Source organism: Neovison vison, chromosome 6 (genome assembly GCF_020171115.1).
Source record: "Neovison vison isolate M4711 chromosome 6, ASM_NN_V1, whole genome shotgun sequence".
NCBI lineage: Eukaryota > Metazoa > Chordata > Mammalia > Carnivora > Mustelidae > Neogale > Neogale vison.
Genome location: NC_058096.1, coordinates 193,852,713 through 193,869,777, shown reverse-complemented (window position 1 = coordinate 193,869,777; position 17,065 = coordinate 193,852,713). Strand labels below are relative to the sequence as shown.

The window sequence follows — 17,065 nt, the reverse complement described above, 5'->3', positions numbered from 1 at the left end:
CTTCTTTCCATGAAAAATATACAAGTAACCATGAATCCAAGAAGATCGTATTACTATATATGGCCACAAACATTTTCTCATCTTGTTGAGAGCAAAGGAAAGAGTGAGGGAAGTTAATTCATGGTCAAAAAGTGGTCCCCAAGGCCATGTTAGAAGTCACCAAGCAGGTTATATACCAGCAGCCTGAGGTCTGTTCCACTGACTTCTTTACTCCTCACGTTGGGGCTCAAACCTCATAACTATATGGGATGCTTGGGAAAATGGGTAAGTGGTATCTCTCAATTTTTACTGGCAGCTGCTAGCCTTGCAGTTGCCACGGAGATGAAGAGAAAAACCGTCGTGTCTGTGAAGTGGATTCTTTTCCTACTAATCAGCACTGAGAGACCTTACCATCCTGTTTTATCACATCCACCTTTAGGACTCACTCATTGTCTCTTAACTCTTTAGTCTTGAGGTTTTGCAAGAAGACCCAGTGGTTACAGACAATACCATTTTAGCCCAGAGTTAGAGTCCAACAAACTTGTTGCAGCAGAATATAGGAAAAATCCAAAGAATGATCACTCCTCCCAGAACTTAGACAGTTCCTAATGACATCATAAAAAGAGGCTCATAAAACTCAAGTCTGCAAGGGAAAACAAGGACATTTTTCTGCCTTGGGTACTAAAGCCTTGAGAAGAAATAGCATGCTGTCAATCGAGCCTGAGGTTCTTGAGGGGAGTTTTCGGCAGCAGACCCATTACAAACACATTTCAAAGCTGAAGTTGTGCCAAAATGAGGAAAATGTAGTCGTCCATCTTGATTGCTACTTTTCCCAGGCATAAAAGTAAATTAGCCTTGACAAAAACACTGTTTATTCATATTGCTTTATGAGAGACATAGCATATGGGTGGACAAAGTCTTCCAAAGAAAATCTCTACTGTCCATTTATTTCATTCAGGACTGATACCATTCCTCAATGGGGATGGCCTCCCAAGGACAATTCCTAACAGGGTTATTTATGTCGAGGCACCTGGAGTGGTTTTTTGGAACATCTTGAGAAATAGCATTTGAAAGTGCTAACAGTTCTGTCAGCCATCTACTTTTCTGTCTTTGCATTTTTATCCATAGAGGAGGAAGTGGGTACATGTAAAAGCAGACAAAGGTATCACCACTCAGACCATGCTTAGATTCCAAAGGCTCAAATGACAAACTGATAGACGATCAGAAGGAAGATGTGTCAGAAGGACACTTTCTGGATACAAAACTCAGCGACAGTGGCGCACTTATTCAAAACAATCTCTCAAGCAATTCCTGGGCTCCTATCATGTGTCAGATGGTGTGGATGTCATCACTGGGGATGAAAGAGGCAGTAGTATAGGGTGAAGGGGAGTGTCAGCAAATGATCTAGTAAACACCAAGTGACACATGAAGAAAGAGGCATGTGCAGCATGCAAAGGGCACCAAGGAATCTTATCCAGTCCGCATGGGTGAAATCAACTTGACTTTGAATCCTGGGTCTAATTCCTATTCGTTGTGTGACTTTAGACAGGTTTCTTCACGTATCTGAATTTCAGTTTCCATATTTGAAGTGGAGAGTTATTGTGAAGAATGAAAGATAATAGCAAATACAAATACTTTTGACTATATGTCTATAAAATCAGTACATGCATAGTGTATATGTATACACACACTATACCCATATGTACACCCATATGGATACATATATACGTACACATATACATACATGCAGGCACACATATCCATATCCATGTTTTTTTTTTTTCAATTTTTCAGGCGCCTTGCTACCACTAGCACTTCTAACAATAACAATAGCAATAATAATGATGATGACTGTCTTAAAGACCATGATGCTAACTGGCATTTACAACTGTTAATTGCGTCCTGGGCATTAAGCTAAGCCCTTTACGTGCTTTCCCTCATTTTATTTGTCCAACAACTAAGGTCAGTGCTGTTATTTAATCCCATGTTCTGAAGGAAAATAATACATAGAAATTAAAACAATAATTCGTAGAATTGGATTTGAAACCTAGAGCCCCTATTTTTAGCTACCATAGGATAGGGCAGAACTATCTGCCCCCAAATAGAAAAGAACCAAGGCAAACCCTATGGAGACCCTTAACATGGCCCACCGTCCGCATCACTCCATCTCAGCGTTCAGCAGAGGACTAGGGAAAGCCCAGCCCCCCACAGCAATGAGCGTTCAACGTGGACCGTGCAATGGTGGGCATTGGGTGAAGATCAGGGAGTGATGGAGGAGAAGTAGGCATATTAAATGAGAGAAAGAAAGTCTTGGTAAATAGTTTGCAAAATTCAGCATCACACAAATTAGAAGGTATTTTGGGCACAGACATGATAACTTCCAGGATTGGCTTCTTCTTCTTCTTCTTCTTTTTTTTTTTTTTAAAGATCTTATTTATTTATTTGACAGGGAGAGAGATCACAAATAGGCAGAGAAGGAGGGGGAAGCAGGCTCCCTGCTGAGCAGAGAGCCCGATGTGGGGCTTGATCCTAGGATCCTGAGATCATGACCTGAGCTGAAGGCAGAGGCTTAACCCACTGAGCCACCCAGGCGCCCCCAGGATTGGCTTCTTTACTCAAACCCATTTTGAAGTGGTTTGACTTCATGAACTTCAGATGATACCCTCAGCATTTAGATTTTTTTTAAAAAAGATTATTTTATTAGAGAGAGAGAGTGAGCGAGCAAGGGAGAGAGTACAAGTGGAGGAGAGAGGTAGAGGGAGAAGCAGACTCCCCAATGAGTGGGAGCCTGAAATTCGGCTTGATCCCATGACCCAGGGATCATGACCTGAAGCCAAAGGCAGATATTTACTTAACCAGCTGAGCCAGCCAGTGCCCCAAGATTTAGATTTTTTTGCTTGAACTCAGATTTTCCTGAGTTGTTAGCTATCTGCAAAGGTCAGAGTCACAGAGATGTTCTGTACACACATTCTTCCAGGTGAAAAAACCTAAGCAAACTTTTGTGGGCCTGGACATTGCTACTTCATGACCCAGGGTGAATGCCAGGTACAAAATATTAATTTGTAAGCTGCAGGGAGGTGGGTAGTATCATTCTCTGGTTGGAGAAGATTCTATTTTTATCTGATTTTTGGCAATGCCTGGAACAGAAACTTGCCATCAGGGAAATATTTGGACATTGTTTCTTTCCTTGGGGCATAGTCTCATCAATGTTTGCAACAGGACCATCATATGAGATGACAGTTTTGCTCTGCAGAGAACAGGGGTTTAGATGGCAACTCCACATTTACTTGATAGTGTGAAAAACCAATGGTGTTTCGCTCCCAGAACTCTGCCATGAATACTACAAAAGCTGTATTATTTGTCTTATATAATTAGCTCACGAATTTTGGAATTTCACCTCAAAATGTGGCCAAAATAATTGGTAAATATCACAGTACCACTAAAGCCACAATCTGTCTGTTTAAGCTCCAATGTCAACTTCTGATCACACAATTTAAATAACTTAGACCTAATTCCTAGGTGAAATTTGAGGACATTTTAATATCAATATGAGAGGATTTGGAAAAATGTTTGAACAGGGATAAAGAAGTCTTTTCTACCACATTAAAAAAAAGGAATTCAGATCTCTTCATGGAACATTTTTTTAGGTGGGGTGGGGCAGAGAGAAAGAGAGAGAACCTTAAGCAAGCTTCACATCCAGTATGGAACCCAGTGCAGGGCAACTCTGAGATCATGACTTAAGCCGAAATCAAGAGTTAGATGCCTAGCTGACTGAGCCACTGAGGTGCTCCTATTTATGGAATTTTTTTTTTAAAAAAAGATTTTATTTATTTATTTGACAGACAGAGACCACAAATAGGCAAAGAGGCAGGCAGAGAGAGAGAGTGAGGGGAAGCAGGTTCCCTGCTGAGCAGAGAGCCCTATGCGGGGCTTGATCCCAGGACCCTGAGATTCAAGACCTGAGCTGAAGGCAGAGGCTTAACCCACTGAGCCACCCAGGCGCCCCTATTCATGGAACTTTCAAGACAGCAGGTCTGATATTCACAGTGGAGGCTCACACAGCCATCTCTGTCTGATGTTATGTGGCACGTTGGATGTGACTAAATTGATAGATTACAGCACAAGGTTTCAGCAGAGGAAAGCTGCCCTGCACTTGCCTTCCTTTTCTTCTAGGAAGAAAGGACAAACATATGCCTTTTATAAGCGTGTGATGACATGTTTCTGCCAGCAGAAACACCAGGTCCCTACAACCTCTATATCAGATTCCAAGGAGGTCAAAGCAGAAAGGAAGCAGAGTTCCAGAAGCCAGTTCTGCCTGAGGCTATTGCTTCATTTGGCCTTCTTTTCTTCTGGATAAGCTAAAGGAAATGTATAGTAAATTTTAGTGGAAGAGAGAAAGTAGCTTCTTGGGGGGTCAGTCATCAATGAGAGAGAGATTCCTGTCCTGGTGTAACTTCCTACCTGTCATCTGACTACTCACAAAAAGAGCATGACACTTGGAATCAGAGCACTCAGCTTTCTACTTACTGGCCAAGAGAATTTGGACACTTACTGGCCAAGTGAATTTGGACACATCACTTAAACTCTTCAATGTGCCTATACTGGGAAGATTTATTGTAATTTCCTGGATTGTTTATCACAGGTCTAAATGAGAGTTTACATGAAATTGTACAGCCAATGCCCAAAACATTTAATAAAGGCCGGATGGGCAGGAATAAGTAAGGTGTAGGCCTGGTTGAAAGGCATCTTGAATCTTTGAATTGGGGTGGAATCCATCCCAGTGATGGAAAAGTGAGGACCTGTATTTATGAAGGCATTTTTTAATTGAAGTATAGTTGATGTACAATATTATATGAGTTACAGGTATACAACACAGTGATTCAGCATTTATTAGCATTACAAAGAGTTCACTGTATGAATCTGTCACCAAAAAAGGTTATTACAATATTATTATTCGCTATGCTGTACACGCACCCATGTGTCTTATTTATTTTATGACTGGAAGTTTATACCTTTAAATTCCCTTCCTCTATGTAGCCCAGACCCTCTTCTCCTAACAACCACCAGATTATTCTCTGATTATTCTCCATGAGTCTGTTTCTGTTTTATTTTGCTTATTGTTTTTTAGATTCCCCATACATGTGACATCATATGGTATCTGTCTTTCTCTGTCTGATTTATTTCACTTATTAAACACCCTCTAGATCCAACCATATTGCCACAAGTGGAAAGAGCTCATTCCTTTTTTGGGATTGAGTAATGTTCCATTGTATATATACACCATAGCTTCTTTATCCATTTATCTACAAATGGACACTTGGGTTGCATCCCTATTATGATTTGGCAATCATAATCTAGTAAACATAGAGGCACATATATTTTTTTCATATTAATGTTTTTGTTTTTTTTCAAATAAATATCCAGAAGCAGAATTGTGGAATTGCATGATAGTTCTATTTTTATTTGTTCTGAGGAACCTCCATACTGCTTTCCATAGTGGCTATACCATTTTGCACTACCACCTATAGGACACAGGGTTCCCTTTTCCACACATCCTCACCAACACTGGTTATTTCTTTTCTTTTTGGTGATAGTCATTCTGACAGATATGAGGTGATATCTCATTATAGTTTTGATTTGCATTTCCTTGATGCTTAATGATGTTGAAAATCTTTTCATATATCTGTTAGCCATCTGTATGTCTTCTTTGGAGAAATATCCATTCAGATCTTCTGCCCATTTAAGCTGGATTGTTTTTTGTTTTTGTTTTTAATGGAGCTGTGTGAGTTTTTAAAATATATTTTGGATATTAATCCCTTATTGGTTATATCAATTACAATTATCTTCTTCCATTCAGTAGGTTTATTTATTGATGGTTTTTCTTCACTATGCAAAAGTTTTTTAGCTTGATATAATCCTGCTTTTGTTGCCCTTGCTTGAGGAGACAGATCAAAAAAAAATATTACTTACTCTTATGTCCAAGAGTTTTCTGCTTATATTTTCTAATAGGAGTTTTATGGTTTCTGGTCTCACATTAAGACTTTAATCCATTTTGAATTTACTGTTGTATATGGTGTAAGAAAGTGGCCCAGTTTCATTCTTGTATGTAGCTGTCCACTTTTCCCTTATGGAAGAGACTGTCTTTTTCCCATTGTATATTCTTGCCTCTTCTGTTGAAGATTAATTGACCATATAAGTGTGGGGTTATTCCTGGACTCTCAGTACTGTTCACTGATTGACTGTGCATCTGTTTTTGTGCCATACTGTTTTGGTTACTATAGTTTTGTAGTACAGTTTGAAACCGGGAGTGGGATACCTCCATCTGAGCTCTTCCTTCTCAATGTGCTTTAGCTTTTGAGGTCTTTGTGGTTCCATGCAAATTTTAAGATTATTTGTTCCAGTTTTGTGAAAAATACTATTGGTATTTTGATAGGTATTGCACTGAATGTAAAGACTGCTTTGGGTAGTATGGAAATTTTAACAATATTAATCTTTCCACTTCTTGAGCAAAGTATACCTTTCTATTTATTTCTGTTTTTCATCAGAGTCTTAGTTTTCTGAGCGACAGGTTTAAATTCATTCCTAGGTATTCTATTTTATTGATGCGATTGCAAGTGGGATTGTTTCCTTAATTCTCTTTTGGATAGTTTGTTGTTTGTATTTACAAATTTTGCAAATTTATGTATATTAATTTTGTATCCTGCAACATTACTGGATTCATTTATTAGTTTTAATAGTCTTTTGGTGGAGTTTTACAGGTTTCCTATACACAGTATTATGTCATTTGTGGATAGTGACAGTTTTACTTTCCCTTTTCCAATCTGGATGTCTTTTATTGCTTTTTCTTGTCATATTTCTGTGGCTAAAACTTTTTTTTTTGAAAGATTTTACTTATTTACTTATTTATTTAAAACAGAGAGAGAGAGAGAGACTGCACAAACAGGGGGAAAGGCAGGCAGAAGGAGAGGGAGAAGTAGGCTCATGGAGCAGAGAGGCTGATAAGGGGCTCCATCCCAGAACCCTGGGATCATGACTTGAGCTGAAGGCAGACTTAACTGACTGAACCACCCAAGTGCCCAAGACTTCTAATACTGTGCTGAATAAAAGTGGTGAGAATGGGCATCCTTGTCTTCTTCCTGATTTTAGTGGAAAATTTCAGCTTTTCACCAATGAGTATGACGTTAGCTGTAGGTTTGTCATAGATGGCCTTTATCATATCAAGGTACATTCCCTCTACCCACTTTTTTGAGAATTTAAATCACAATTAAATGTTGAATTTCAGTGAATGCTTTTTATGCATCTATTGAAATGGCCATATGATTTTCCCCTTCTTTTTGTTAATGTGATAGATCACATTGATTTGCCAATATTGAATCATCCTTGTACCCCTGGAATAAATCCCATTTGATCATGCTATATGATCGTTTTACTGTACTGTTAAAGTCAGATTGTTCATATTTTATTTTTATTATTTTTTATTTTTTGTTCCTATTCTGTCAAGGATTTTTTTTATCTATGTTCATCCTGGATATCTGCCTGTAATTTTCTGTTTTTGATATCAGGGTAGTGTTAATATCTCACAGAATGAATTCAGAAGCATTCTTTCCTCTTTAGTTTCTAGGAATAGTTTGAGAAGGCTAGGTATTAACTCTTTTTTGAGCGTTTGGTAAAATTCATCTGTGAAGCCATCTGGTCCTGGAGTTTTGTTTGTTGGAGTTATTTGATTACTGATTCAATTTCATTAATAACAATCAGTATATTCAGATTTTCTATTTCTTCTTGATTCAGTTTTAGAAGACTTTATGTTTGTAGGAATTTGTCCATTTCTTCTAGGTTGTACCATTTGTTGGGATATAATTATTTGTGGTACTCTTTTATTATCTTTAGTATTTTTGTGGTATCAGTTGGGACTTTTCTTTCATTTCTGATTCTATTTATTTGAACTCTCTTTTATTAATGAATCTGCCTAGAGGTTTATCAATTTTGTTTATTTCTTCAAAGAACACTTAGTTTCATTTATTTTTTCTACTGCTTTGTTTTTAGTCTTTACTTCATGTATTTCTGATCTGATTTTATTATTTCCTTCCTTCCACTAACTTTGGGCTTTGTTCTTTGTCTAGTTCCTTTAGGTTAAGGTTGGATTGTTTATTTGAAATCTTTCTTGTTTCTTGAGGTGGGCATGCATCACTATAAATTTTTCTCTTAGAGCTGCTTTTGCTGTGTTCCACAAATATTGGGCCATTGTGTTTCCATTTTTATTTGTTTCAAGGTATTTTTAAATTTCCTCCTTGACCCACTGGTTGTTTAGTAGCATGTTGTTTAGCCTCCATGTGGTTCTGTGTTTTTTGTAGTTTTAGAAATATTTTTCTTGTAGTTGATCTCTAGTTTTGTATCATTGTCAGAAAAGATACTTGATCTGATTTCAATCTTAAACTTATTGAGATGTGTTTTGTGGCCTAACATACTATCTATCCTGGAAAATATTCCATGTATCCTTGAGAAGAACTGATTGGAACACTGTTCTGATTGGAACACTTTGTATGTATTGATTAAGTCCATCTGATCTAAGGTATTTTTTAAGGCCAATGTTTCCTTATTGGTTCTCTGTCTGGATGATCTCTCCATTGAGGTAAGTGGGCTGTTAAAGTCTCCTCCTATTATTCTTATTACTATCTGTTTCTCCCTTTATGTCTGCTAATGCTTGCTTTATGTATTTAGGTGCTTCTGTGTTGGGTACATAAATATTTACAAGTGTTATATGTTCTCTTGTTGTACTGAGCCCTTTATTATTATGTAATGCCCTTTTTTGTCTCTTGTTATAGTCTTTTTTTAAAGTTGGTTTTGTGTGATATAATTATTGCTACACCAACTTTTCTTTAGTGTGAAATACCTTTTTCCATTCCTTCATTTTCAGTCTGTGTTTGTGTTTAGATCTGAAATGAGTCTCTGGTGGGCAGCATACAGATGGGTCTTGTTTGTTTGTTTTTTAATCCATTTAGCTACTATATGTCTTTTGATTAGAACATTTAGTCCATTTACATTTAAAGTAATTACTGATAGATATGTTTATTGCCATTTTGTTGATTATTTTCTGTTTGTTTTTGTAGCTTTTCTCTCTTCCTGTCTTCTTCTCTTGTGATTTGGTGACTTTCCTTATTGTTATGCCTGTATTCTTTCTCTTTATATTTTTGTGTATCTATTACACATATTTGGTTTGTGATTATTATGAGGCTTATGTATAATATCCTACATATATGGCACTCTATTTTAAACTGATGTTTGCTGAAGTTCAAGTATATTCTTAAAGTACAACATCTCTACCCCTCCCTTGTTTTGTTTTTTACATCATACTTCACATCTTACTATTTTGTGTATCCCTTGAATAATTACTATAGGTCTGGATGATTTTATTACTTCTATCTCTTTGTTTTAACTTTTTTTTTAAGATTTTATTTATTTATTTGACAGACAGAGATCACAAGCAGGCAGAGAGGCAGGCAGAGAGAGAGGGAGTAAACAGACCTCCCGCTGAGCAGAGAGCCGGATGTGGGGCTTGATCCCAGGACCCTGAGATCATGACCTCACGACCTGAGCCAAAGGCAGAGGCTTACCCCACTGAGCCACCCATGTGCCCCATTACTTCTATCTTTTAACCTTCATACTAGCTATGTAGGTGGTTCATCTACTACCTGGGTTATATGTTTACTTTGCCAGTGAATTTTTTTCTTTCATAATTTTTTTACTTCTAGTTATGAACTTTCTTTTCCATTTAAAGAAATCCCTTTAACACTCCTTGTAAGGCTGGTTTGGTGTTGATGAACTCCTTCAGCTTTTGCATGTCTGGGAAACTCCTTGTCTTCAGTTCTGAGTAATAATCATACTGGGTAGAATATTCTTGGTTATAAGTTTTTTCCTTTCAGCACTTTGAGTATATCATACCACTCCTTGGACTGCAAAATTTCAACTAAAAAAAAAAAATCAGCTATAGTCTTATGGGGGTTCCTTTGTATGTGACTACTTGTTTTTCTCTTGATGATTTTAAGATTCTCTCTTTAACTGTTAACACTTTGAGTATAATGTGTTTTGGTGTGTGTTCCTTTGGGTCCATCTTAGTTAGGGCTTTCTGTGATTTCTGGACCTAGATGCATGTTTCCTTTGTCAGGTTAGGAAAGTTTTCAGCCATTATTTCTTCAAATAGGTTTTATGTTCCTTTCTTTCTCATGCTTCCTTCTGGGACTCCATAGTATGAATGTTAGTACACTTGATGTTACCTTGGAGGTCTCTAAACTATCCTCATTTTTAAAATTCTTTTTTTCTTTTTGCTGTTCTGATTGGGTGATTTGTATATCATATCTTTCAGGTCATTGATCCGTCCTTCTGCATCATCTAATCTGCTGTTGAGCCCCTTTGGTATATTTTTCATTTCAGATATTATGTTCATCAGCTCTGCTTGGCTCTTTTTTATATTTTCTATCTGTTGAAGTTCTCACTGTGTTCATCTATTCTTCTCCTAAGTTGGGTGAGCATATTTATGACCATTACTTTGAATCTTTATCTGGTGGATTGCTTATCTCCATTTCATTTAGTTCTTTTTCTAAGGTTTTGTCTTGTTCTTTCATTTGGAACATATTCTTCTGTCTCCTCACTATGCCTAATTTTCTATTTATTTCTATCTATTAGATTGATTAGTCTCCCAGTCTTGAAAGAGTGGCTTTATGCAGAATGTGTCATGGGGGGCCCAGTAATGCAAACTCCCCTAGTCGCCTGAGTGAAGCACCCAGGGGTGTCCCTAGTGTGGGCTATGTACACTCGGCTGTGGTGGCTGGGTGACAATGTACTGTTCTGCAGGGCTGGCCCCATCCCCTCTGGCTGCAAGGCCTGGCTGTGTACTACAGGTATGCTGATGGGTAGGGTTATTGTCCTTTTGGCTGAGAGGCCCTGTTGAGGTACAGGATTGTACAGAGCTCTCAGTGGGGCACATCCTCTGAAATTGCAGTTTAAAGGGAGGACTCCACAGTGGTGTCTACCAGCATCAGGATAAGCACAGCAGAATGAAATAGGAAAATTGGCTGCAGCCAGTGTCTCAGTCTCCAGGGAGAGGCTCAGCTGTCTCCTGCCTCACTCGCTGACATTCTAAGATTAGTAAGTGGATCTCCTTCACCTGTGGTCTATGTGCTTTTCAATTTCTTGTTTTTGTACTGGTTTCTGGGTCAAGTGAGTCTGTGCTTAAGCCCTCTGATAGCAGTTTTGTTTTCTCTACAGTTCTATATTTTCCTAATGCATTCCCTGTTGGTTTTCAAAGCCTGGTATTTTGGGGACTGATCTGTGTCGGGTATAAGGGTTGAAATTTTTGATGTGGAGCTCAAATCTCTTGCTCCTCAGCAGTAATTCCTATATTTCTGAGATCCTTCTGATTGGAATGGGATGCTGCATCTGGAGTGTGGTTTCTTCCTTAATGAGACTGTGTCTCTGCCACTTCTACCCATTTCAGTGCCATCCCTTGCTGTGGAGACCCTGCTTATCCAGTTTCTAGGATCCCTTCAGAGGGGACAATTCCACATGAAGTTGTAGATTTGTTGTGTCTGTGGGAGGAGGTGAGCTCAGGATCTTCCTACGCCACCATCTTGCCTGTCCCCTATCCAGGAATTTCTGGTTATGATATTTACAGGAGCTGATGTTCAGCCATATGGATTGAACTGCACACTCTCACTAAAATTCAATGTGATGTCAGAAATAGAAAAATCAGGGTTTGCTAAAAGAAGATAAGCTGGGGTGCTTTGTTTCAATATCCCTTCATGACCTAGCCAATATCTAAAATCTTGATATTTCGTTCAATTTTTAGCAGACATGTCTCAATTTTCCTTCTTATTAGCCAGGCTGGCTTAGGCAAAGAGAATTTATTTGTCTCAGAACCCAACTAAACAGGGAAAAGCAGTTACACAGCTGAGGCTCAAGAATAAGTACAATCAGGGACTTGAACATCCTGAGTATCTTGGTATATTTCCTGCCTCTGTCTCTCTTTGTATGTTGACTTCATTCTTTTATCTTCTTTGCCCTACATGAAGAATTAAACACAACTGCAGACTTCTTTCTAGCATGAGAAGACACAGCTGTTGGCCCACAGTCTACAGGTCCTAGGGCAGTAATTCTTTGGTTTAGTTACATCAGGCATCCATTTCTGGACCAGTCACCAGGCTGGAAACTGTGACTGGTTTCATGTGGGTAAAGAGCACACTTCTAGGACTAACTATTGTGGCAAGGAGACCACTGGCATGAATAAACAACAAAGAAAAAGAGAGTTCATTTCTACAAGAACAGGAGATAGTGATGGGCAGACTCTTTCACAGAAATCCCCAATACCCTAAATGTTTGGAGAATTCTCCATATACTTGGAGATTACTCTCCATTCTCTAAAATTAATGACCAGGATTCACTCTAAATGGCTATTTCATTGTTTAAGAAAGCCCAGTTCTAAGTTATCAATAATATCCTACTTGGTATCAGAATACCCAGTGGTATGGGCTGGGGGAGAGAGTTTTTTGGTTTACTATTGTTCAAAGATGAGCAATATGGCTCACTATATAACAGTTCATTCATGGTCTTTTAAAAAATTGAAATTAGCCTACACTAGTTTCTTAAATTATCATGTGAAGCCTCAAAGTAAACAACTAAAATAAAGGAGCCACAAACTTGTGTGTGAAGTGTGTGTGGAGTGTGTATGTGTGTGTGTGATTTTCTTCAAATAGAATGAATGCATATTAGTTGGGGATATAAAAGTTGCCTAAAGGCAGAGAATGGACCAAATGACCTCTATTTTCTGGATAATCTGCTGAGGAGACACTGAGTTTATGGAAGTAAATTCTGAAGCCTTATTGATGTTTTTTCCCTTGTTAAGCAGGATTTCTCAAACATAAAAGCCTTTTACGCTACCTTTTGGCAAATCCATAGCTGTATATTATTTTTAGCCAACAGACTGACTCTACTATAAACTTCAAAGATGTCCAAAAACAAGATGCAAAATATTTCAATAATGCTGCTTAAGCACAAATGGAGATTTTCGAGCTTTTTGGAATCTCTTTTTGGTTTCTCTTCTAGTGGAAATCTTTCCCACGTGTCCATGTCCTGATACACTTCTTTCCATGAAGAGAAAGGTTGGATGGCAAACTCTGCTAACTGCCCATCCTCCCTACCACCTCCCACAGCTCCCTACCCTCATAGGCACACATGTCTTGTGGTTACCATAGGAACTAGTAGGATCTAATTATTTAAAATTCAGATTTTTTTTTCTCCATGGATTTTTGCATTAATTTCAATTAAAAATATTTCATTAAAATGTTAGTTATCTTGCTTACTGCATTTTTGGCCCCTCGCTTTTATATTTTGCCCCTTATGTAAATATCTTACCCTTCTCTCAGGCCTCATATTTAGACAGACTTAAAAGTCTAGTGCAGTGTCTTAACTAGTATCTATCATGCTCAGTCTTGATTTTCCCACCTCTAAAACAAAAATGATAACTTAAATATTCTTATAGGGCTATTTGAAGGATTAAATGAAATGGTACATGTAAAGCATTTGGAATGCATGAAATGGAATCAGTATTCAGTGAATATGACTGCATTACTACTGTCAATAATAACAGAAGTGACAGCAAAAGCAGTAATAGTAGATAACACTTAGGTTCAGTCATCAATAATCAGACACAATCCCAACTCTAGAGAAATTTTTCTACTGGGAGGCTCAGACACATAAAAATATAGTCACCGTTCAATGAATTGTTATAATAAAGGTTTATATGTGGTATGAAGAAGGCATGAGAGTGAGGGGAACTAGCTAAGCTTTTAGAGAAGGGGTTTTAAGTTGAGTACCAAAGGCTGAGTAAGAGGGTGTGCTAAATGGAGAAGATAAGAAAGATCACTCTAGTGGGTACAAAGTCACTGAGGCTGGACGGTCCTGCTGGACTCTTCAGAGGGAGACATTCTCTGTAGCTGGAATGGGGAATTTTGGTAGGAAAGTTGTGGGAGGTGAGTGAGTAAGAATGGATCTAGTCTGTGAATTAAGAGCCTGGAATGTCATTCTGAAGAGGTTAGATTTCGTTCTGGGGACAGTGGAGGATTCTGCTGAAGGATTTTGAGGCTCTCTTTTTGGGATGTTCATGCATGAGGCTTAGGAAGGCAACTGTGTGAAGGACAGACAGGCGAGGGCAGGAGTGGAGCCAGGGATTCCCACTAGGAGGCTACTGTTTGATCCTGGCAATGAGGATGAGGGCCTGAATCAAAGCCCCAGCAGTAATACTAGAAGGCATTCAAGGGATCTGACCCACGTTTCAGAGGCAGAATCAATGACCTGGGTGGCTGACTGAGTGTGGGGTGCTATAGGGAGAAAAGAGAAACTGAGAATGCCTAGGAGGTCCCATCCGTAGTAACCAACGGAGGACACGTGAAGAGGAGTCAATGTAGGTATGTATGGCGGGAAGAAGAAGATAAGGAGCTCGATTTTGAACACATTTAACTAGAAATGCAGGGGAATATCCAAGAAAACATGCTCAATAGACAGTTGGACATATTGGGGGAAAGGGGAGGCTGGAGTTTGTGTGTTGACTGGAGCATGGGGAAATATATGTGCCATCTCTGGGAGAGCTGTCCGGAGAAAGGAGGGTTGAGGGTCCCATCATATGATTGTCCCCATCTTTCTTCCTCTCTGCTTCTCCGTTTTATCTGTCTATGGACCTTAATAATCAGTGTGCTTCCTGTGTGGGACTTTGGCCTGGGCCTCCAGCAAATGTCCCCAAAGATTCTTTACCCTGGCTATTTGGTCTGCCATTTGGAGACGTCCATCCAGCTCTCGTCGGATCTGGGCTGCTTGCTCATCTGGATTGTCGAGCTGCACAAAAGCACAAATATAGACTTTTTCAGTTTGGATCGCAAAAACCAATAAACTCATGACTTTGCATTTTACATGCCCCGATCTCTGCCCCTATAGACATATTTCACTAAATGTTAAGAATCTCAACAGACAAATCCAATTGGATGGAAATCTTAAGTTTAAATCCTACCATGTGGTAGGCAGTTGCCAGGAAAGACATTTGAATGAACTTGCACAAGAATCACTTTGGAACTGTTAGGCAGGGGTGCGTCTAATGAGGGCCCAATACAGCACCTCTATTTTGGCCCAATGAAGAAAGTGTTTACATGATAGACATACAAGGAAGGAGCCAGTAATATAACTGTTAGAAATGAGTGGAATAGACATGGTCCTTATCCATAGTGCCTACATGGCATATATCTTACAGCTGTCCCACCCCTAGACCATGGAGATTAATCAATCATCATATTCCTTCTCACTGAGCCCTAAGACTTTCTCAGCCAGTACTCCAGATGGCCACTACCACTGAATTGGTGTTGATATGTAAGTTGAAATCTATCCTTATCTTCCCTGTAGTTAGAGTTCTTAGGAGTAAAAATCATCATATCCAAGCATAGATAAACCCGGACAACTCCTTAACTTCTCTGGTTTTCTCATCTATAGAATGAAGGGGTTGGTTATATAATCTCCATCCTTACCACATCATTGAAAGAGACTGGCAAACATTTCTGTAAAGGGCCATGTAATTATTACTTTTGGCTTTGAGGGCAATGAGATCTCTGTTGCAATGACTCAATTCTTCCAATCCAATGTGAAAACAGACATAGACAATATGTAAATGAACGAGCATTTCTGTGTCCCAATAAAATTTTATGTGCAACAACATGGGGCAGGCTGTTATTACTGATCCCTGCTCTATGAATTAAGTTTATCTCTTTATTTCCAAGCAAGTCTGTTGTTATCCTTCAAACTGTAATTAAGTTTGTTTTGTTCAGTAATTTGATTGATTCTATTTGTAGAAAAGTTTAACAAATAGGGAACAGTGGCATTCAAATAGAATGGACGTTTTTCCTCTTTATAGTGCATATTAACTCACAACAAAAAGTAGCACAAGAAGTATCTGAGTTTTTTAACTCCCTTTCCTTTAACAGCCATTTTTATTTAGAAATTTGAAAATGAAAACCCAGGTCCAGAGGCTCATGGGTAGTCCAGTCAGTTAAGTGTCTGACTCTTGATTTCGGCTCAGGTCATGATCTTAGGGTCATGAGATTGATCCCCACTGAGGGCTGTTCACTCAGCAGGGAGCCTGCTTGAGATTCTCTCTTTTCCTCTGCCCCCTCCCTTCTAAAATAAAATAAAATAAAATAAAATAAAATAAAATAAATAAAAGCAAAACAAAACAAATACCCCACCCAGATCCATGCTTAAAGAAAAAAAAAAAAAGAATCTCATCTATGGTACAAAATAAGTTCTCTTTAATATGATATAAACAGGAACACTAAAAAATTTATGGTGGTAATTTTGAAGCACTGTCAATGGTCTTTTTTTAAAGATTTACTTATTCATGAGAGAGAACGAGAGAGAGAGAGAAATTTGAGTAGGGGAGGGGCAGAGGGAGAGAGAAGGAGAGAATCTCAAGTAGACACCCCACTGAGCATGGAGTCAGTTGTTGGCTCTTGGTTTCACTCAGGTCATCATCTCATAATGCAGAGATCAAGACCAAAGATCTGAAAACCAAGAGTCAGAGGCTTAACCGATTAAGTCACTCAGGTGCCCCTTGGTTTTATACAACACATAAAAAATCCATCTAGCTTTGTATCGTGCATTTTTAGCACCTGATTTAATTCAGGAGTTGTTTTATCTTCTCCTTTCCACAGTTTGGAGGGGCAGGACTGTTTCCTAGATCATAAAGACTGGTTTGCAACTTTTGGCCATATAGTCTAAGGTAGCACTTTCCAAAGAGTTCTGCTAAACAACAATCTTATTAAATACTCCAGAAGAAAGGGTTCCAGAACTATGGTCAGTTGAGTCTCGAAAATGGTGTATCAAAATGCATAACGTCTCTGAGAAGTTCTGTGGTAAGGAAGTCTGCTAGACTTTAATCAACTTAATTATTCTCTAATTTAAACTGAAATTTTTATTTTTTTGCACAATACTATGCCCAGAGAATGAGGCAGAAATCCTGTTCTACATACATATAAAGAAAACCACCCAAAAGCAGTTA

General features: G+C 38.5%; 1 protein-coding gene across 25 annotated transcripts in view; it reads right to left on the bottom strand.

The window, feature by feature from the left end:
• The window catches only part of CADPS (calcium dependent secretion activator), a 472,977-nt gene that overhangs the window by 246,238 nt on the left and 209,674 nt on the right, over positions 1–17,065 (bottom strand). For all 25 annotated transcript variants that reach the window (XM_044253251.1, XM_044253242.1, XM_044253245.1 and 22 more), the window contains one exon: positions 14,779–14,859. In XM_044253251.1, the coding sequence (XP_044109186.1) occupies positions 14,779–14,859 (81 nt within the window). The remainder of the gene's footprint in view (positions 1–14,778; positions 14,860–17,065) is intronic.